The sequence below is a fragment of the Triplophysa dalaica genome, chromosome 4 (assembly GCF_015846415.1).
Source record: "Triplophysa dalaica isolate WHDGS20190420 chromosome 4, ASM1584641v1, whole genome shotgun sequence".
NCBI lineage: Eukaryota > Metazoa > Chordata > Actinopteri > Cypriniformes > Nemacheilidae > Triplophysa > Triplophysa dalaica.
In genome coordinates, this window is record NC_079545.1 from 8,201,912 (window position 1) to 8,226,469 (window position 24,558).

The following is a 24,558-nucleotide window of genomic DNA, read 5'->3' on the forward strand; positions in this document are numbered from 1 at the left end:
CGGATCTACTCTGAGCTCCTCCCGAGTGATCGAGCTTCTCACCCTATCTCTATGGGATCGCCCAGCCACCCTGCGGAGAAAGCTCATTTCGGCCGCCTGTATCCGGGATCTTGTCCTTTCGGTTATGACCCACAGCTCATGACCATAGGTGAGAGTGGGGACTTAGATTGACCGATAAATCGATAAATCTTCACCACGACAGACCGGTGCAGCGACCGCATAACTGCAGAAGCTGCAACGATCCGTCTGTCAATCTCCCGTTCCATCCTTCCCTCACTCGTGAACAAGACCCCCAGATACTTGAAATCCGGGCAGGAACTCTCCACCTACCTGAAGTGAGCAAGCCACCCTTTTCCGACTGACAACCATGGCCTCAGATTTGGATGTGCTGATTCTCATCCCAGCCGCTTCGCACTCTGCTGCAAACCGTCCCAGTGCATGCTGAAGGTCCTGGTCTGATGGGGCCAGCACGATGACATCATCCGCAAAGAGCAGAGATGAAATTGTGTGGTCCCCAAACCCAATCCCCTCCGGCCCCTGGCTGCGCCTAGAAATTCTGTCCATTAAAAATTATGAACAGAACCGGCAACAAAGGGCAGCCCTGCCGGAGTCCAACATGCACCGGAAACAAGTCTGACTTACTGCCGGCAATGCGAACCAAGCTCCTGCTCCGGTCGTACAGGGACCGGCTAGCCCTAAGCAAAGGGTTCCGAATCCCATACTCCCGGAGCACCCTCCACAAATTGCCGCGAGGGACACAGTCGAATGCCTTCTCCAAATCCACAAAACACATGTGAATTGGTTGGGCAAACTCCCATGAACCCTCCAGCACCCTGTAGAGGGTATAGAGCTGGTCCAGTGTTCCACGACCGGGACGGAAACCACACTATTCCTCCTGAATCCGAGGTTCTACCATCGGCCGGATTCTCCTCTCCAGTACCCTGGCATAGACTTTCCCGGGGAGGCTGAGAAGTGTGATCCCCGATAGTTCGAGCACACCCTCCGGTCCCCCTTCTTAAAAAGAGGGACTGTAGTGTATGGTCATGCTATTCCTTCTACCTTGTGTTTTATAAACACTTTTGTTTTGAAAAAAGGGCAAAACATTTGCACACTGTCATAAGACACATTATTATAATAATTTACAGTATACAACATTTTTATTCTTTATTTTTAGCAAATATTCCTCCAATTCAGGGGTGTACAATTAATCCCAAGGGGCAACATGAGAAATGACACTGTTAATTCTTAATTCTGCTCAATATTTAATTTATGTCTTTTAAAATGCAGTAAATATCTGATCTGATGTAAATCTTTTGTATTTAAAAAAGAAAAACCACCACCACCAATGCATTTCTCAGCAATAGTGACAGATGCAGAACAGAACCATATGTCACAGCCGTATCTCTTTCTCAGCTTTCAGGACGCAAGTGTTTCGAGATGCGCTTTTGATAACAGAAATTGCCATGTCATGCTATAGTAAAGCAAAGCTCACAACACTCGTCCCGCATCAATGCCCGTCCGTCTAGATAACGCAATAGCGCATGTCTCCCTCTCTTTAAATTTTTACTCACAACACGTATGCTGCATTGCAGACTCGCGCCACCTAATGGATTTGGTTTGTATTACATCAAATTAGTCATTTTCACCAAAATCCTAACTGAAACGCAATGTTATTGAATACATTTAAAACCGCCCCCCCCGGGCCGGATGTGGCACGCAGGACATAGAAAAATGTAATTTTGGTTGAATTTGTATGCATTCTGACAGTTTTACTTTCCTAATAATTCCTAGTACAAAGGAAGGAAAGTTCTTGCGCGTCTGATGTTTGGTTTGCAAGAATGAGAAAATGTGTGGGTTAAAAGAGGTATAAAGAGAGATAAGGTGCGGGACCTGATTGAGGTCAAATGAGTAATTAAGAGCGATGTGTTGCTAAAGAACATCATCTTGTGGTGCTGTCCCAAAAAGGACAAATCTTACTTTCACTTACCTTCTCTTGATCTGTTCCACGATGGTGGAATGATCTGTCTTTTGCTCCAAGATCAGCAGATTCCATAGCCATCTTTATAATTCGGCAAAAAATCTCTTCCATCAACACCTGATCCATTAATAATTCAATTAAATTTATATAGCGGTTTTCACAATGTGCATTGTTCCAAAGTAGCTTAACAGGAGCAAATTAGAAAAAAAACACAGAAAGGTGTATATATAATGTACATGTGTTATGAAAACGATCTTCCTCTTGCTGACATTCCACACATCTGTACCCTGCACACAAAGCTCTCAGACAGGTTGTGACCCTGACATACACATATAAACAAAATTAGTACAGTTATTTAATATATCTTGAGAACTATCTTCAAGTCCACACACCGAGCCTGCTTGCGAGTCCCATTCAAACCATTTTCATCAGATACAACATCGTTCGCCACACTAGTATCGTTAACGTGACACATCTCCATTTCCAAACAACCTGCAGAAAAGGTTGTTTGGAAAGGAGTTACTAGAACTTGCCCCTGCATTCGCCAAATCTCACTGGTCATCAACATTAATAAATTTACAGCGTCTTCATTCACATTAATATCTGTATAAGAGGTCGACCGATATGCGTTTTTCAGGCCGATACCGATTATTTCCATGTGAATTGGACCGATAGCCGATATTTTGAACCGATATATATATATATATGGTGTAAAAACGTAAATTTATATAGAAATTAAGAACACAGGCTCTGAAACATTTGAAAGATATTTAATTCTGACTGAGAAATCTTAATCATAACACTTATATTAATAATAAAACAAGAAATAAGGGAGCACCCAGCAGAATTCTGTGAACATTTTGTAAACCACAAGCAACAAAAAACAACATGGAACAAATGAAAAAATGAATTGAATGGAATAAATTTCAAATAGCGCATTTCAAAATTAAATGACTTTATCGGGAAATTGGCTTTGAAAATGATCGTTATCGATTATCGGCTAAATCTTTGATATCGGCGCCGATATTCGGCCAGTTCAATAATCGGTCGACCACTAATCTGTATCATCATTAACAGTAGCAACTTTCTCTGGAACTATTATAGCGGAAGGTGCCACATCAGAGTCACTCACCTCAGGTGAAACTTTTTTTTCCTCATGAACAGCGTTCTGTGCCATGAGTCATTCTTCCAAAATAACAAGCATCTCCTTTTTTACTTGCTCTCGGTGTGGACATTGTAACTTTTTGTGACCCGGGTCACCGTATTCAAAACACAGCAATTTGAAGGTTGTCGCATACACCATATACATTCTTCCTTCATGTCGCACATGAAATGAAACATCAAATGTTTTCTCGGGGGAATCTAAAAACATAAACACCTGTCTCCTAAAAGACTTGTGCTTCCGAGATGGGTGATTGCATTCAAGAGGAATTGTTTTAAAATTCTCTACTAGAGATGTTGCAAATCAGACTGAAAGACAATGGGTGTCTATATTGTCTTGATGCACAAAGACAATATTTTGAGGGGCCAAAGACTTCAAAGATCAAAGATGGAGAATTGCAGAAATTTGTTGAAGTTTAGTGTCAGAAAAAAATCAATAAATAAAGGAAAACTGCACCTCCATCACCACAAGTTATTTGGGACACTGTTCAAGAAGCAAATCTTATGCTCTCATGCAAAAATAAACTCCACCATATTAATCTGCCATACTGGAACTTCAAACAGGAATGGGGTCTTTGGCCATATGAAATGAAAAATGGTTTATTGCAGCAATAACACAAGAATGCTTTGGTGCACACAAGGATAAGAAAGAGCCCCATGTCCACAGTTAAATATACCACCAGATCTTCATTGTTGGGGACCAACTTTTATACAAATCAAACCTGACTTGCTCTTGATCAGATACATGGCATTATGTTTATATTAAATACCAAGAGATTTCAAAATCTAAACCTGACTCGCTGTTATAGAAATATTATAAGGGGTCGTAGTTAGATCTTCCATCAGCACATTGGTTCAGAACAAACATCCAAATCACTCAGGTCAGCGCTGTAGATGGAGTTCATGTATTCATGTCCTCGTACAATGAGACACAGACAAATGCAAGAGCATCACACACGTGTTGTAATACGTTAAACTGTGCAGCTCATTCACATTCACGCAAAACAAGCAGATGACATATTTCAAAATATGGATTGTGTTTCCTCTTTATCTTCGAATTCCACATCGCGGAAATCACAGGGCTCTAAATATGGACTCAGTGCAGCAGGAAAACAAGTTGTTAATGCAAAATCAATAAAATAGCAGTGCACCATTGATTTACTTTACACACAAACAAGCACAGCGACAAACACACCTCACACAACCAAGCGGTTCTGTCTAAATCACATGCAAAACTGTGTCGCACGCATGGTACACTGGTAAATTTATTCTTCGAACAGACAGATTTTTTCTTAGAATGTGTAGCCCTATAAACATATCTGCATAACTAATGCGTATGAGAAAATTAGGGAAAGGCATAAAAACAAACAAATTTAATTATTAAAAACTTGCCTTTGTTACAAAAAATAAACTATTATTTTACTGACAAAACATACATTTTAGGTTTAAACTTTATTGAAATGTGTTTTTTTCTAATAAAGATGGCTTCAATTACTGATTAATGTGCATTGGTAATCTCCAGGCCTTACATTTACACATTTGGCAGACTTTTTTATCCAAAGCGACTTACATTGCAGTAACCTATACATTTATACTTGGGTATGTGCAATCCCCTGGAAACAAACCCACAACCTTGCGTTGTTAACGCAATGCTCTTACCACTGAGCTACAGGAAAGCTTTACATCATATAAAATCAAATTTCTCTATTTTCTGTGACATGACTGCGTGAGCTTGTTGTGATACTAAACAACTGGTAAATATCAACAACTGGCAAAAACAGTATCTCTCTTGCTTAAATTTTTAAATAATGGTTGAAAACATATGAGTAACACTTATATTTTGTTACATATGTGTGCATATGTGTTCCCTGCCTGTCTAGCAATGTATGTTTATTAGTGGTGGGCCGTTAACGGCGTTAACGTTCTGCGTTAACGTGAGACTCTTATCGCGCGATAAAAACAATTTCGCCGTTAATCTATTTTCAAAGTTGGGTTGGGAGCTGGGTCTATACTACGCAAGCTATGATGACTTTCACCTTGATATTTTAGCGCGGATGTTTTAGCTGAATTGCACTGTACCGGGCGAGAACGAGATTTTTCAACTCACGTGATTCGCGCAATTCGCGTCATTCGCGCCGCCTCATCATCTCATGACCAGGGCTTCATTCGCGCCGCAAGTAGGTCTATCGCGTCTTTGCATTGACTTAACATGTAAATCACTGGCGCTTGACGCGCCATTCGCGTTTGGTCGGAACACAACATAACGTAACTCTGAAATTACCACATCAAACGTGACGTGTTAACATGGAGCAGCTTTGAAGCCGCCGGGTTGCTTCAGGGAAAATTTATTTTTAAGAAGCTTCCCAATGGAAACATCGACAAGACTAAGACAAGACTACTTGTTTGCACCTTGTGCACTGCGGAATTGGTTTAAAAAAAAAACTTTCAACAGGTAGTGGTCTAGCTTTAGTTGAAACCAGTAAATTTGTATTGGCACCTAATTTATTATGGCTCCTGTATGACATATCGCTTGTTACTCCCTAACTCTTTGTAAGTTGCTTTGGATAAAAGCGTCTGCTAAATGACTAAATGTTAATGTACTGTAGGAGCTCTTCCAGTCTCAAGTACCACCTAAACGCAAAGCATCCCTTAGCTAATGCGGAAGTAAACACAAGTACATTTACATTCACTTATTGAACATAATTTATTTTCATCACCAATTATCATAGTAGAACAGCTTTCTCAAGCAGTTTGTGATGCATTTTGAAAACAGTAGATGAGCCCCTGGTCTAATGCGCCACCTGGCTTGAGACACCCTAATTCCAAGATTAATCTAGATTAAAAAAAAAAGATCTATGCCCACCACTAGTGTTTATACATAAAATAAAATAAACATTTGTCTTTGCAAAGGTTCTGTTGCGTTTCATTAAGTTTATTAAGCTGGCTCGTGCAATTTCAGTTAAATGGATAAAAAAATGTCACGTGATTTCCGGTAAGGGAACATCGTGAGCATCGATGCTCCCTGATTTATGCGATGCATTGAGGTAATTTTTGCACCCTTCTTCTTCTTTGACGTTTATGGCAGTTGGCAAACTCAAGACCCCACTGGGTAGACAGTTGTAATTCCTGATCATATAGTTGTTGTTGTATGGCTAACTGAAGCTTTGGCGGGTTAGCTTGTAGCGAGCTAAATACGCTGTAAAAAATAAAAGCATTGTAATAATATGTTATAATTAAAGCTTACAATAAAGAATAAGAAGCATTTATTTTATCACAGCTTGATGTAGCACCGTGTTGCATGATGTTTGGGCATAGTTGCGTGGGGTTTGCAACAAAAATAACTACATAAAACTCATTATTCAAAATAAACAATAATATATGAAAAAACGGCAGTAATAATCTGTAATGGACTTTTAGTTGGTGTTTTCCCGTTTGACTATGATCCCTCATTTGTTCCTATGGTTTTTCATTAGTTCACACCTGTTTCTGTTCTCCCTGATTATGTTCCTCCATTGTATTTAAGACTGTGTCTTCCGCAGTTCCTTGTCCGGTTTTGTAAGTTAATGTTACATGGTGTGTTCATGTTCAGATACTTGTGGATTTACTCAGAGCCTGTTTTTTTACTATACTCCTTCATCATGGGATTATTGCTACAAAGCATCCTGTGACGCAATCAATCTGTCCAACTATTATATTAAATAAATGTGTTTTCACAGTGTGTGTGTGTGCACTTGGATGGATGAGATGCAGAGCACAAATTCTAAGTATGGGAAACCATACTTTGCCACGCGTCACTTCAAATTCTTTTTGACCTCAAAAAATAGACATGGCGCCTGAAATCTGAGGTCCGCTTTGACCATTGACAATTGCCCTTTGTGACAATAGTTTCACTTTTGATGTCATGTCATGTCATTTCTATTCAAAATTAATATTGTGTTTATTAAATATTCACTTATTCACAAATAATCACCAAAGTACACTTTCTTTTTAGATGATTGAACCATTACATTGTCCCAGAATTCGGTGCACAAGTTCCTGTGCACAAATGTTGCCTCCAAAGACCTTACCTGACAGGAAAGTGAGGTGGTCCACAATTACAAATGTGATATTAAACAATATATATAATGAACATAAACTTCCACATAATTCGATGAACAAAATTACTCTATAAATTTAGACGTTAGAAAAGTTAGAGACGTAACGTTATGTCCACTCTCATCGTTTGTAAATTGACATTGGTTTCAGACATTGGCTTGAAGTAGAATTTTTGTCACTTTACCTGAAGACTAAATGTCAGTCTTTGGAATTTGATGTTGTTTGGACAATACCATGTCAAACGCGCTACTAGTCCGTATCACCAGCAGAGCAGCGCCACTGGAAGTATGTGTGTCTATATTGTTTAAATGAAGAGAAAATAAATAATCTGTTCTTATCCATACACAAACCCCAGTTTATTAGGTTGCCATACATACACTAGAATTTAAACTGGGACTGGGTTGAACGCTGAGATGAAAGTAAAAAGCTTTTTGGCATCACTGGTTTGGTCAGGCCCAGATTAAGAATTCAGAGGCCCCTGGGCACAAGGGTTTTGTAGACTTTTGTAGAACTAAAGACTTTGTCAATGATTATACTATGAGAGTAAATTGTTCATTTGTTAAACTTTATTTGTTTAACAAGCAAATTGCGACTTATGCAATCGAGTAATGTTTTAAACGACATTACCGAGCATTAAAAGTATACTTCTTTAGCCTCTATATTATGACATCATAATATTTGTGCAAATGTCAATGTTTTGCAAAGTATGTAGAAGCACTGTGAATTATCTAAGAATGAATTCTAAATATTGGTAAACTAAGATTCAAGATTTTTTTAGATTCAACTTTGTCATTACACATATACAAGTACAGTGTAACGAAATGTAGTTTAGGTCTAACCAGAAGTGCAATTAGCAAGTGCAGGATATACAGTTTGAATAAATACTGAATACAATATTAGGAAATACAGAACTCTGTTTTTGTTCATTTTCATTTACTAAGGTGTTTTTTTGTGCATTCCAAGATCATTTAAATGGTTGGATTGTTTTGATAAACTAATAATATCTAAAAAAATACACATAATAAAACAGTAAAAACACGATAAACGTGATTTAAAAAAATGAGTTATCTGGTTTTGCAAATAAATTCTTCATGTGGTTGTCTATTCTAGACACTTTTAGCAGACCATGGACTATTCTGATTATGTGCTCTGAATGATATGAAATACAAATTGTATGAAAAATGATTATATATATATAACTATATATATATAAAACTATATATCATATGATTTTTATGCTCTCAGTTTCTCAATGACATATGGTCAAATGCCCCCTCATCCGAAAGCCAGAGGGCGCTCTTGCACAGAAAATCAGAATATGGGAAACAGAAGAAGAACAATTTGTTCCAGGAAATGACTTTCTACAAAGCTTTTTCTGAATCATTTTGATGTTCATTGTCAAACTCCAGACTTGGGGACGAGGACCACGCGGGTTCTTCAGGATTTTAATCTATTGTGGCATAGCGTGTTACCAATGGTGATGGTTACCATGCTATCGTAACCGGTTACCACACGTTTTTTTTTCAGAATTAAGAAAACCCGGAGGGTATTCTAACTCATAAATTATATCTACTGTAATAAAGCCGCTCTTATTGACATATTTTCAGGTTCTGCTGTCAGTTCTGACGTATAAGGCGACATCGTTAAACAAATCACTTAAAAAAGCGGTGATTTTGGCTATATTCTTTCACAGAGACTCCGTCTAGTTTACCATGTGCATATTTACAGATGAACAGTGTTCATGTTTATATATTCAAACAGTCAATGACAGTGACAGGATGTTGTAAATGTTGTTTTGCACTAATTTCATTCAAAAGTCACCTGTCGTTCAGTGAATTAAATTTCTTTATAAAACATGATACATTTGCAGATGTACAAACATAGGCTAAAATATCTCATCTTAAAATTTCACTTGGATTCGTAGTACCGAACATTGATTTTATTTATGGTTTACTTATAACTTACATCTACTTTAGAAGGATTTACTGGTTTTACCATGGTAAGTCGCTGTGAAGACCTTGCTTCATTGATTTATGGACATTATTTTGCGTTTATGAATTGTACATTATTATGCTGGTGTCTGTGACATAAAATAAACACATCTCTGCTTATAACATTGTTTGAATAGCTGTTTGTGTGAATATTGTAATGATTGCCGCGTCCATCGTGCCCGTCTCTGTTTATTCCAGTCAGGACTCTAGTCAAGTCCACCTTTGTCGAGTCCAAGACCAGGACTAGTCGACACCGAGTCTAAAGAAGTTTGAGTCCAAGTCCAAGTGAGATGGTCCAGACAGAGAAAGAATAAAGAATCCTCTTCAAAAATCAAGACCACATACTTTATGTGTAAAGATCAAAAAGTGGATCAAATTGCGTCATTTTATTTAGTTTAGGTTAGGTTTCAATAAACTTCATTATTGTGATCAGTATTTTCTTTAGTTGGGTTCTTGATTCTTGTGTTCTAACATTTGGTTTCATTGTCTATTATAACAGTGTGCTAAAATACAATTTTAGAGGCAAAGTATCACAGTAACAGTTTAATTTGGCACAATATCTTAGCGTTGTAAGCAGAACATTCAAATCAGTCATTTAGTATAATTTCATTTAGTATTATTTATCATCTTTTTTAACAGCTTGACACCCAACACAAAAAGTAACCTACTCCACGAGGGAAAATAATTTAATGAAAGTCTAGAGTCCAAGAAAAGTGCTTCATCAATGGTTTTGTTTGGAAGGAGAAAATATCTTCAGAGTCTGAGAGCAGATATCAACGAGTCCACGGCAAGTCCGAGACCACAGAATAACGTCTTGAGTCCGGACTCAAGTACTACAGCACTGATACAATAAATGCATATTATATATGAACCCTCATATTATCACTTCTTAAGTTCGGTATTAGCTGTTGTTAAACATTCTAATTATTGTTTGCCCACAGACGCTCTGGTGGGTCTTGGTAGTTATGCCATGGTAAAACCACATCGGGTGTGCTCTTGCTCTATCGGCATGAGACATTACTCTGCCTTTATTAACTGTACATTGTTTTTGTGCCATTTGTAAAATAAAAATACAACATGTCCTTTAAAACACTGTTTTAGTGGGTATTTAGGTGAACACTTGTGCAGTGTGCGCATGTCAGCAGATTAAATCGGATTTGAAGCTTGTCATATGACCGCGCGCACATCTATCAGATCACTTTATTTACCTTTCATGTAAACCAGTGGTTCTCAATTCTGGCCTGCGGGATCCATTTTCTTGCCGAGTTTAACCCCAACTCTGATATAAACACAGGAAAAAGCTGATCAGCGTCTTTAGGAAAAGATGCGTTCAACTTAATGCGGTGCTGCGCAAATCTATCAGTTTATGAGATTTAAGCACAGCACTTCAAGTGCAGATTGCTCGGTACACATCTGAATCCCTCTCGCCGTATTTCAATGCGATATGCCAAACAATCTGCAGAAACACTGTTATGTGACATTTTCTTCCCATTGCTTGGGCCCCAAGCGGCCTGTGCCCATATAATGCCCATTGGTTAATCGGCCCTGGGTTTGTAGCAATTAGAGTTAACGAAAAAGTACTCTTTTGAATACTCTGCTTCTGCTGTATATTTAATGTTGTCTGCTTATTTTTCTGCTGGAGGTCCTAAACATTTTGTTCAGAGACATAACATCACGGATCCTAGCAAATACCCAGAGATAATAAGAAAAACACTGGTCCAAAACAAACATCAAAATCAACACTCAACTCAACTTTATTTATATAGCACTTTTTACAATTTTCATTGTTACAAAGCAGCTGTACATGAGACACATTGAATACAAGAAAAACAGCTAAAGGCATATACCTGTAAAAACAAGTAAAAGGTGAAAACAACAAAAGACAGACATACAAATGCTCCACACACACATTGACATAGATGCACACACGCAAACACACTCGCACACACACACACAGTGAAAGCACACATAGGAGAGAGAACCACAGGTCAAATATTAAACAAACTATAAATTCTTATATGCAATATTAATTATGTCTAACTTCTAAATTCTAAAGCAGCCCCCCCGGCCAGACAAATAGTGCAAAACAATATGCAAACGGTGGCGAGGAACCCAAAACTCCAATAGAGGAAAAAAAACACAGGAGAACCCAGGCCCAACCAGGGGATTCCAGTTCCCCTCTGGCAAAAGCTGCTGCCTCTGCACAAGCTCAACAGTGCTTGCATAACAAGGCTAAATAAAAAATAAATAATCTTACGAATAAAGTATATTATAGATTTAAGATTATCATTAACAATCTAATAGCATTTGAAGTGTTGTAGAAAAATCGTGTCAAGTTGCCGCGTCCTTTATCCAGCTCTATCATCTCCGCTCTTGTCAGGTCATCGCTTCCCATTCTCAGTTCTGAAATCAGGTCTGGGCATGAACTGCATCCTGCGGTAACCTTGGAACAAAAAGACAAGACTGGCCGAGAGTAGAGTACTGTTCTGTACCCTTTGATGCAACAAGTACATCATTTTGTTGTTTGATGTGTTCCTGGTTCCGGTTGATCTAAATAATGCAGCCTAAATCCTCTGAGGATTAATATTATGGAAGTGTAGTGTATACAAGAATGAGCCAATGACAGGTTTGCCAAATCCGTGTTATTTGTTATAACATGGGTTGGAGATTTGACATTCATAAATTATAGTTGATTATAGCATGTTTTGAACTAATTTACCTTACCAAATGTATATTCTAAAAATAATGAAACTGTGGCGGAATATGAATATGGTTTTCATTTCAGGACTAGTTCCAGATCACTTGACATGTATTCTCCAACCTCAACAGGCATTGTGTAGTTTTCCTTGCAAGTGGATGTTGTGGATTATTGTGTAAAAGGGTTCAATGTTTATTGGAGAAAAACTTTTTTCATAGTGTGATGTTCTCTCAATTTTCCCATTGTTTAACTTATAATTAATCACTCCTCTTGTAGCATGTCTGTGACCCAGGCTATGGAATGGCTGATTGAGCACATAGATGACCCCATGATTGACGAGCCTCTGCCAGGACGGGACACCCCAGGGGCGACTGCAGCAGCTGAAGCCCCAGGGCTTTCTACTACAACTTTAAGAGCCCAAGCCTGTCTCCCTTACCAGTCCAGCACAGAGGTGGCCAGACATGATGAGTTGACAGAGATCTTCCAAAGGATTAGAAGGAAAAGAGAATTCAGACCTGACTCAAGGGTTAGTGTCATTTGGGTGCCAGACAAATATTATACTATTTTATAAAACAATATTTAATATAGTAGCAGCGATGAAGGGTCCAATGCACCACTATGCCACCTTTACATGATGTATCTTAGAAAACAATGCACAGTGGACACGTCCGTTCAAGTGCTGAAGTTTGATTGAAATTACCCAATCTATGCGGTACAGATGGTAGACATCTGAATGTGTTTCCCCGTCCCGGCAGCATGAACATTTTCATTCCTACATTTGATCATAGATTTTCACTGTATGTCACATCATGTTTTCATGAGTAACAGTCAGCCGCAAAAGTGATAATACTAAAACAAAAAAATGCACATTAAACCAAATATAATAGTAATTTGTGTTTAAGAAGGAATTGGGGAACGCTATGGGAAAAAAAAATTCTCAGAAGACTGAGTGAATACTGCTCGGCCATTGGTTCGCGCAAAGAAAATGGCAGAGAAGCTGAACGGACCTATGAAGATGGAGCCCGCCAAACTGGGCGGGGCTTATGGCTATATAAGCAGGCACATCGATCACGTAAAAAGCTTTTATTGCTGTCAGATGCGCCTGTTTTGTTGGCAGAGAACGTTTTGTGCGCTGCTTATGCGTGCATGGTTTCTGTAGTAGTGTTAACCAATTTATTCAGGTAAAGAGCGTAGATAAAATGTTGCAAGTGGTTTTGCTTTGCTGACTCAGCTCGTCTTTCTCTTGGTCTATATGTGCAGCGACCGGCAGAAAATTGAAGCGCATTCAACCGACCGAACAAAACTCTGTTTCCAAACTCTGTCACTGTTACAGACTGCCTGGGCATATGAAAATGGATATAGTTTGTTCTGCGTGATTCATTGAAGTTTCAGTAACAGAAAATTTGTAAATTAGAATGGCTTTTTGCATTTTGTTGTATAAAAATGCAGAACTGTATGTAAGAGTTAAGACAGTAAACGCAAGTACAACTAGATGACGCCATGAATATGATCATAAGCATGTGAAGAGTTGATTTGCAAAAAAAAAACTTGTACACAAGATGTTCAAAAACAATGTTTTTTTGTGCATTCAAATTAATATTGAAAACTGCAGTTGGGTTATTTTGATTAAGTAATAATATAATATACTGCTTACTTGCACAATAAAAACATGATCTAAAAAAGATTTAAACTCAGAGTCATCTGTTTTTCCAAATAAACTCTTCACATAGAGTTAAATTGTTTTTTAAATGTATTTAAAGTTGTTTTAAATGTTTATTAAAAGTTTTGTAAGAACAATTGTACCGGACCTTTGACCAGTAATTCAGATTCGGCCCCTTGAATGTTAACTTTGAGAACTCCTGCTATAGACAATTGGTTGGACATAAAATTAGACCCTTGATCACTTTGTGTAACATTAAGTATTCCAAAAAACTACCTCCAGGCTTTGAAAAGGGGGAAAGGACGCACACATAGACAAACAGATGCTCAAAAGGCTTTGTCAGAGCAGGTATAGGCTGTAAAGTTGCATCAGGAATTTTCTGATTAGGCTTTTCGGTCATCTGACATACATGACATGACTTTGTATGAGAAGATACATCTTTTTTCAATTTGGCATGAAATCTACGCACTATCCTGACATAGGTCTTCTGTAGTGTGTCCCGCTATACCATTGTACCACTGGCGGTACAGTAAACTGTCGTATAAAATATAAAGTGAAGATTCCTTCACATGTCTTACTTCAGACATAGCTAATGCTAGAAAAGGTTTAAGGGATAGATCAGGATGCTGTCCGGCTATCAATTCTACACAGGAAATTTAAATAGTTTGGTTGTTCAGTGTTTCCCATTCATTGGCGAGACTATGGCGGTCCAGTATAGTGTGCTTTGTTCCGCCACAGTCTTGGGGCAGGCTTGTTCCGCCACAGTGGGGCAGTCATCCCCTTCTGGTTAGAGAGTTAGACTCATGACAAGAAGGTTGCCGGTACGATTCTCAGGGCCTGAGACTGAGGTGCCCTTGAGCAACGCACCTTACCCCCACTTGCTCCCCGGGCGCTGCAGTGATTGCTACCCACTGCTCCGTAAGAAAAAATATACGTATATACCGTTGCGTACTACAGTAGAGACACAAGACTGCTTTAATGCGACGTTCTCGTTTCTCATGAGTGCGTGTTTCCATACAATTGTGCCTTATCCAGTTCAGTGGACGGTCCTTGGGTGGGATGTCTGAGGCTGAGACTAGGGTTAAATAACCCAACAAAGGGGTCAGTGCATTTTTAACCCACAATAATATGGTTACATGTTCGATCAATTTTAACCAAACTGTTTTGAGTAAATATTTGTTATTTATCAATGCCACCTATTTTACAGACTTGAATTACCTGTACCTGATTTAATGGGAATTTACTATACCTTATTAATAATAATTATAAAAGGACAACTAGGCAACTATTAGCTCTTCAAATCAAACTATTTGCTTTATACTTATACATGCAGAGACTGGAAAACCGGTCTCAGGTTTTCATGTGGCTCAGGTATTTTTATGTGATTTTAGTACACACAGAGCTGTGTACTCAAAGTGCCTTAAAAGGAGCTACCAAAGATGTACATAATTGATGTCCATCATATCCAGATTAATAATATATGAAAGTTCTTTATTTTCATTCTTTATTTTCTACTTTCTCTTATCTGATAATTGAATATTAATAGAAAAAAAAGCAAAAGAGAAAACAACTCATGAGTTTAGCTGCCTCAAAAATCTATTCATATCACTTTAGTTCATACTGCTGCCCACTTTCTAATACAAAAAAATGTTTTGTCATGTGATGGATTACTTTTTTGATCGAATATTTTATAAATGTGATTGAAGGAAATAACCAACACATGCTTCTTACATTTATTTCTCTGAAAATATAAAAATTAAGGACATTTTTGCTTGTTGTTGATGTTAGTTTTTAATTGTAACATTTACAGTATACTTCATAACATAATAACATTTGAATAGACTGTATGTTTGTGTGCAGGCAGTTATTGCGCTGATGGAGATGGGCTTTGATGAGAAGGAGGTTATTGATGGCCTCCGTGTCAATAACAATCAACAGGATGCAGCTGTATGTACACATTAAGATGATCAAATTATGCACATATACAGGCACATCTAAAAAATTGAATATCATGGACAAGTACTTATTCTTTGGAATTTTATTTCAAAAAGCAAACTTTCTTATATTGTAGACTAATTACACACAAAGGGAAATATTTTTTGTCCATATTACTGTGCTTTATTGGCTAGCCAACTCATCTGACCTGAACCCTATCGAGAATCTATGGTGTATTGTCAAAAGGAAGTTTAGAAACATCCGATCAAATAATACAGACGACCTGAAGGCCACTATTAAAGCAACCTGGGCTACAATAACAGCTCAGCACTGCTACAGGCTGATCGCCTCCATGCCGTGCTACATTAAAGCAGTAATTCGTGCAAAACGAGCCCCAACCAAGTATTGAGTGCATGATTTAACATACTATGGACATCTCGAAAAATTCTGGTTTGTAAATAAGTTTTTACAAATTTGGATACATTTTTTTTTTGGAAAAACAATTTTTTGTGTGTTGAGCTGTAAATTGTAGCCATCAGAATTAAATTAAAAAAATTGTGAAATATTTCACATTGTTCGTAATCAATGAATGAATACAAGGAAGTTTGCTCTTTGGAATTAAAGTACAAAAGAAAAAAAACTTTTTTAATAACATTTTTTTAATTGAGCTTGTATATACATTTATATTTTAGTAGCCAATAAGATACCGCCTGCCACCTATTTGAGACTCTAAAAAGGGCATAGTTCACCCAAAAATGAAACATTTAATCTACCTACCCACAACATAACAGCACACAAAAAATATATATTTTTAGAAGCTTTGTTGTTTGTTTGGCGCCCATTCACAACAATTGAATAGACTCCAAACCACTGAAAGATGTGTCAATGTCTTTTTCTTTTTGGCATAAGAGTAATGTACATATTTCAAATAACACGAGTGTGAATAGATTATGTGGGATTTTTGGTGCAGTGGGTAAACTATCCCTTTAAGGGGACCTCATCTGTATCCTTATTTTTATTACACATTTCAAGAGGAAACCCCTGTTTCCATACAGTGTGAATGGTTGCTAGGTGAAAGGAAGCCCACCCCTGAAGATCTGGACAAAGGCATTGATACCAACAGTCCTCTATTTCAGGCCATCCTGGAGAACCCTGTGGTACAGCTTGGTCTCACAAATCCTAAGACTCTGCTAGGTGAGTTATCAGTCTATTAGAGTTGTACAGTGTATTGTTACTATGGTAGTATTGTGAAACTAAAGCTCAAAATACTGACTATGCGACTTGAAGGAATGAATGAATGAGGCATTTATATATCACTTTATTGCATATAGCTGTACACCCAAAGCACTTTATAATCATATGAGGGGGTCCTCAACCACCACCGGTGTGCAGCATTCAATTGGATGATGCAATGGCAGCCACCGTACAACGGTGCCAGTGCGCTATCTACAGACCAGGTATAGGTGGAGACGACAGAGATATGGAGCCAATTCAGAGTGTGGGGTTGATTAGGAGGCCATGATTGACAAGGGCTTGTGGAGGGAATCTGGCCAGGACATCGAGATTACACCCCTACTCTTTACGAGAAGTGTCATGGGATCTTTAAAGACCACAGGGAGATCTATCTATAAACTGTAGGTAAATAAAGGAACATTAAAAATCAATAGCATCTATCCAGGATATCTACAGCCCACTCATGTGCCACTGTCTAAAACGCATAATATATTGAATAATATATTGCTCTATTAAGGTAGAGATTTTTAAGAGGGTTTGGTTTGGTTTGGTTAATTCTAGCTGTTTAGCACTTCAACAGAGTCAATCCCATAATGCGTGCAAAGCGGCATGGGGTAAAAGGAAGTGGATAGGCCAGTTTGCAAATTCTTCTACCATCGATTATTAAATATGCTTATAGATTATCACATTGCATATTTATCATAGAATTATGATCTCAGTGTCTGATAAAATTTGAACTGCATGTTTAAAGGAACAGTATGTCTTTTTCCCCCACCAGAAATGATTAAACGATAAGACATAGCTTAATGACGATGTTAAGGAACGTGGAATGATGGGAGTTACACTCTTTACTTCCACTGGCGATGGAAATCAATCTGTTGAGATTCACAAATCGTGTTCATGCATGGCATATTGTAAACACGCAAGTGTTGCCAATTTAGAACAAGAAAGAAACTGAATTTCTTACTAAGCATTTTTCTCTGGTTTTTAATTAAAAACGCCTAAAAAATCTTAAATCAAGATACATTTACTTGACAAGGAAAGTATCTTTCGTTTATGAAAGAAAATATAATAATGAACTAAGTTAATGTATAAAATATAATAAAGAAATATGATCTTGAAAATAATTTTGAATTTAGTTTAACTTTTTAGTTACCTGAAACTTACCTAAGTACCTAATTCAAGATATTTTTTCTTACCCCATTGGCAGATTTTTGCTTGTAAGTACACATGTAAACACAAAACATAACACTTTAATAGTGTTTTTTGGATATTATAATATAACACAAATCTTACATACTGTGCCTTTAAAGCTACAATCCATAACATTATTGGTTAAAAATAAAATGAATATTGTACATTGTAAAAAATAAAGAGTCTGTCTCCTTTCCTTCTTCTTATTCACAATAGAAGGCTTACAATAAGGATTTATAATTGGGCAGGGTCAGTTTTAAAAGGAAATTAAATTTAGCTGAAATTTGAAAGCAGAAGACCTGGCTCCTATATCTTGTGTGGATGTTGTGGGTGGCAGAGCATTGTTTGTTCTTACAGCAGTCACATATAGATGGCGGGGTCTTGATTTGACTGTCAAACAATATTGAAAAGGACTTTTGAGAAATGGGGATAACATATCGTAATTCTTTTCAAAACATTTACTTTTTATATAGTTAGAACAAAAGCTGCAGATATATTAATGTTCAGATTTTTCGGAAATATGCCTTGTAGTATGTAGGGGAGAACAGTTGTTGGTTTTAGAGCTCTACTTGTGTGACTAGAAATAGATGCCTGTGGTCATTACCAGTACGGCAGCTTATTTAGGGTCTCAATAAGCTCCCTAGTTCCCTCGTTATATGTCTCCCTAAATAAACCACTTGATTCAAGTTTGTCCGCTCCCAGAATATGCGTGTTTGACTTCTACTCTTGAATTACTTGCAGTACTATGAAGTCACACAGCAATCATTCGGTGTAATGCTGCTAAATCGAACAAGCTAAATATTGCAGATGTCTTCCTAATTAACAGATTAACAAGATGGAAAACTCAATCAGACAACTAAAACATTCTGGGAGTGAGATGCGCAGACTGAAACTAAAGAGTTAATATTTCGTGATTTTCGTGTCCAACAACAAATTTACGTACATACACGGTGTAGAAACACTTTCATTTCCTAATAATAGGTAATTACAGTGAGGAAAATAAGTATTTGAACACCCTGCTATTTTGCATGTTCTCCCACTTAGAAATCATGGAGGGGTCTGAAATTTTCATCGTAGGTGCATGTCCACTGTGAGAGACATAATCAAAAAAAATCCAGAAATCACAATGTATGATTTCTTTAACTATTTATTTGTATGATACAGCTGCAAATACGTATTTGAACACCTGTCTATCAGCTAGAATTCTGACCCTCAAAGACCTGTTAGTCTGTGTTACTGTGTTAGACCCTCCCAAGAACACCATCCCTACTGTGAATCATGGGGCTGGTAGCATCATGCTTCATGCTTTCTGCACATGGGACAGGGCCACTGCACTGTATTAAGTAGAGGATGACCGGGGCCATGTATTGCGAGATTTTGAGCATTGAAGATGGGTCGAGGCTGGGTCTTCCAACATGACAATGACCCGAAGCACAAAGCCAGGATAACCAAGGAGTGGCTCCGTAAGAAGCATATTAAGGTTCTGGCGTGGCCTAGCCAGTCTCCAGACCTAAACCCAATAGAGAATCTTTGGAGGGAGCTTAAACTCCGTGTTTCTCAGCAACAGGCTAGAAACCTGACTGGTCTAGAGAAGATCTGTGTGGAGGAGTGGGCCAAAATCCCTCCTGCAGTGTGTGCAAACTTGGTGAAAAACTACAGGAAACGTTTGACCTCTGTAATTGCAAACAAAGGCTACTGTACCAAATATTAACATTGATTTTCTCAGGTGTTCAAATACTTATTTGCAGCTGTATCATACAAATAAATAGTTAAAAAATCATACATTGTGATTTCTGGATTTTTTTTTAGAATATGTCTCTCACAGTGGACATGCACCTACGATGACAATTTCAGGCCCCTCCATGATTTCTAAGTGGGAGAACATGCAAAATGGCAGGGTGTTCAAATACTTATTTTCCTCACTGTATGTTTACCTCACTTCTTGACTGACTCTCAAATTATTCGTTCGGCGAATCATTTGCCTAACCCCCTCCTTTCTGTCATCCTATTTGCTCTAATTGGTCAGATGGTCTAGTCTGCTGTGATTGGTCTACAGCAGCGGTCTCCAACCGTTTTTTTAAACCACGGACCAGTTTTGTTTTAAAAATATTTACACGGACTGGCCTGTGGGGATACAGGGAAATACAATGAAAGTAATTATCTATTACTGTGAATAAATAACTTCTTACGTACTTTTTTATTTATTAATTTATGTAACTTTTCATTTCCATTAAATCGTCAAACTGCGCATTCATGCCAACTGCGTAAAAAGTAAACATCAAGTCAATTTAATTTAGTTTAAATCGTCAAACTTCGCCTCATTCGAACTTCATACAACAACTAAAAAAACATTACAAATAAAGTCAATTTAATTTCCATTATATCGTCAAACTTCAACGTCATTCCAACTTCATACAATTTAATAAAACATTACAGAGTCAATTTTATTTACATCCATTCATCGAACTTCTAAAACTAACGGTACACACAAAGCCATTTACAAACTCACCATAACTCAATTAATGAGAGGCTTGGGCTTGTTCCCCCTCAATAATACTGTCCAAACGAGGAGGGATGGGTGACAGTGAGATGCGAAGTGTGTTGCAAATGTCCAGCCTGCTTCGTAACTTTGTTTTTGTTGCTGTCAGTACAGAAAACCCTGCTTCGCAAAGGTATGAACTTGGGAAACGGAGTTAACATGTCAGAGCCTTCCCAGCTATGGCTGGATTTTGTGATTTTAATTTGATCCAGAAGCCTGCAAGGGAGGATGTCTGAAAAATGTTCTTTAGTCCCCCATCATTTGCGATTTCAATGTGCTGGTCCTCATCATGATTCACGTTTTTTAGTTCAAAGTAATCAAAGGGTTTGTTTTTCAGTGCTGGGTGCTTAGTTTGAAGATGTTGAAGCAATTTTGAGGGCTTCATTGCCTCATTCGCTAACTTATCTCCACATATTACACACATAGGGCTCGGAGCTTGTGAGCTGCAGGTTGCGACGAACCCATAATTTAGATATGATTTGTCGTATTTTCGGCTAAAGGCGGCTTTCTTTTTCCCCTTTTTCTCGTAAGTAACGTTAGTGGTCTCTGAAACACCATCTCTTGGTCTTTTCTTACCTCCTCCAGTAAAGAATCCCTCGAGCGATGTTCGTTTGGCACTCATTTTAATTCTGGCTGAACATGGAAAGTGTAATCTTTGCTTAAAAACGCGCCCTCTTTGTACATATGAACGGTCGCTCTTAAAGGGCCAAGGCATAATAAAAATATACAGTGGTGACATGAATTTTTTGCACATTCTTGGACCCAGGGGTTGGGGACCTCTGGTCTACAGCGTGTAATGTCACAAATTTAATGTAGGTGGGCACTGCACGGAGTGAAGAAAATCTGACTTGTTTCATGTGATTCAGAGTCAACTCTTTATTACCAAGCCAATAACTTTGTTTATCGTTCACGTTTTCGCTTTACAACTCACCAGACTGCTTGCATGCACACACAGCAGCAAAACCAGGCATGTACTGGCCATCGGGACTGCTGGGAGCTTCCCGGTGGACCACTAGGTGCATGGGCCGATGAGTTTTAGCATTTGCAAATGCAATCTGTTTGATTTCTAAAGATTTTGAAAGCCTTTGTAAGTTTGAAAAAAAGAAAGAATAAATCACACAATGATCTTAATTACTGTTTTCCTTTATTGTAGATCAGTGGTCAACGTGTAAATTAATATTAAATAATAATGACAAAAATAATCAATTTATTTTAAACAATACTATGAGCTTAAAAACCTGTTCAAGATCCCGTAAGTGAAGTCAGTTCCACAACAAGCTTTATGTGATTATTCCAAATGGTGCATGCGTCTATTTCATTTCTGCTCATTTGCAAATTTGAAGAAACAATATTATACTTCTTTGTCATTATAAATATGAATTTTAGCCTTTTGTCTGCGCCCTGGATCACTTTTTTTCTTTATGGTGCAGTATTGCCGTCGGATCATCCAATTGGATGCTGCACACCGGTGGTGGTTGAGCAACCCCCTCATATGATTATAAAGTGCTTTGGTTATACAGCTATACGCAATAAAGTGATATATAAACGCCTCATTCATTCATTCAATTATTTCTGTGCATTTCTGAAATCTTCGATGTTGATTCTCATGGCTCGGCCTAGTGGGTCCACGTTAAATGACCGTGGAGAGGAGACAGGGCTTGAGGTAGGAGAGGAATGTGAAGAAGAAAGGGGGGAAGAGAGAGGAAATGATGAGAATAGACAGGAGCAAGAAGAGATGGAGTACACCGAAGAAGATCAAACACATGATAGAGAATAGGGTACAAGGAAGAATGGGAGAGAGTGAAGAAGTAAGAACATACACAGTGGATGAAAGTAAAGAAACTAAGGAACAAATTGATTCATTTGAACCAGACTCAGATGCATGCTCTCACAGGAGCATTTGGAAGCATTTATGTTGATGGCAACAGAGAGGGACATCCTCTTCTCATTTGATTCTGATGTGATAATTGACAGTTGCAGAGAAAAGTGAATTGTTTTTTAAGCTTCTTCGTTAGGCCCTTATGCACCCCTTGAAGAAACACTGAAAACTGTATATAGTTACAGCAAAATTGTGTAACTGAAGCATTCATTTTTCCCATCAGAATAATAAACAGCACATAAATTAAAACCTTTAGTTATTTAGACTGGTAAAAAATAATTAGCATTTTCTTATCCATTATTCAGACATATAAACAGTGTGTGTGTGTGTGTGCATGGGTAGTGGGCCAGTCCAAATGAAGTCCAGGGCCAAATTTTTTGTCGCAGTACAGCCCTGAGCATTTAACACTGCATGCAATCTAATTTTAAGGACATTGAAATAGTTACTCTTTAAGTAAAACTGGTGCAAGTTATTGATTAAATGTGGATGTGTTTCCTGGACCCTGCAGCATTTGAGGACATGCTGGAGAACCCGCTAAACAGCACTCAGTGGATGAATGATCCTGAGACAGGTCCTGTCATGCTCCAGATTTCCAGAATCTTTCAGACGTTGAACCGCACGTAAAACACTGCCTTTCAGCAGGCGGAACCACAGCAAAAAGAAAAGTGTGTACATTTATAAGAAAGTGTGTATGTAATAGCTATTGTGTTAAGTGAAAGAAACAGAAAAAAATGTAAACACATTGAAATTTTAAAATCACGCAATATAGATGAAAGTACCTATTTATAAACAATACTTGTAAAAAATACAACGAAAACAGTAACTTTCTGACTTCATTGTTTTTTGCTTTATTAAGATGTGTTTTTAATATTATGAAGCACATAGTTTGTTTTATATAAATTATTTTATGAATTGTAAGATTTGACATAAAAAGAAAAAGTTATTTAACAATGCTGTTGTCTGTGTCTTGCTCAAAAATTAACTAAATTATTTTACATAATTTGAAACACAATATTTGTCATATGTGACCCTGGATCACAATACCAGTCTTAAGTAGCATGGGAATACTTTTAGTAAAAGACAAAAATACATTGTATGGGTCAAAATGATTGATTTTTCTTTTATGGCAAAAATCATTAGTATATTATGTATAGATCATGTTCCATGAAAATATTTTGTATATTTCCTATCTTAAAGATACAAAAACTTGATTTTTGTGAGTGGATGGCCTGCCATAGTGTCTCTGATTAACAACTTCAAAGGCAATCTTCTCAATATTTCGATTTTTTTGCACTCTCAGATACCCGAGTTTTAAACGGTTGTATCTCAACCAGATATTGTCCTATTCAAACAACTCTTATATAAATAGAAATCTTATTTATTCAGCTTTCAGATCATGTAAATATATCAATTTCGAAATATTGACCATTAAGACTGGTTCTGTTTTCCAGGGTCACATATTATCTATTGGGAGGTGAATAGTGTTTATGTGGTTGTTTTTATTATCGGATCAGAGACTAAACATGTTATGCATTAGTTTATTTGGTCTTTCCCAGTATGTAAAAAAATGCATTTTGGATGCCAAGGTCATGGGTTCGATCCCAGGGGATTGCACATAGGCAGAAACAAATGTATAGTACAATGCAATGTAAGTCGCTTTGGATAAAAGCGTCTGCCAAATGCATTATTGTAAATGTAAGTGTAAGGCTTTGGGGTTTTGTTAACATTTCAGTAAAATTACAATAAATTGTGGTGGAATAATTTAACATTATTTAACTACATAAGTTAACATGAACTTGCAATGAATAGTATTTAAACTGCATTTATAAATCTTAATGTAAATTTCAACAGTTACTACTACATTGATGTTTACAGCTACAACTCTTATTTTTAATAAACCACAAAGACTGAACAATGAATACATGTTTTTCTTTGAATTTACAATAACAGATTAATAAGTGCTGTGAGGAATATACTGTTCATTAATCATTTGTGTGGACTAATAATGTGAATGACGGTATGTAGTGTTAGTGAATGGAACCTGTAAGGTGTTTCCAGAGGTTTTTCTGTGATATTGTTGATGTGATGCAATGCCGTTCATTCAAATGGATGTGTGTCTTTTTTATTTTGTCAGATTACTGTAGTGAGGTAAACGAAGAAAAGAAAATTGTTAAAATAAAGGACTCAAAAATCTA

General features: G+C 37.4%; 1 protein-coding gene across 3 annotated transcripts in view; it reads left to right on the forward strand.

The window, feature by feature from the left end:
* Window positions 1-24,558, forward strand: part of ubac1 (UBA domain containing 1) — a 39,412-nt gene extending 14,854 nt beyond the window's left edge. For 2 of the 3 annotated variants that reach the window (XM_056745505.1, XM_056745504.1), the window contains exons 7-10: window positions 12,200-12,449; window positions 15,444-15,530; window positions 16,574-16,712; window positions 22,872-24,558. In XM_056745505.1, the coding sequence (XP_056601483.1) occupies window positions 12,200-12,449; window positions 15,444-15,530; window positions 16,574-16,712; window positions 22,872-22,987 (592 nt within the window). In that variant the 3' untranslated portion in view covers window positions 22,988-24,558. Of the gene's footprint in view, window positions 1-12,199; window positions 12,450-15,443; window positions 15,531-16,573; window positions 16,713-22,104; window positions 22,293-22,871 lie in introns of all 3 variants that reach the window. The other variant, XR_008906465.1, reaches the window with a different exon arrangement.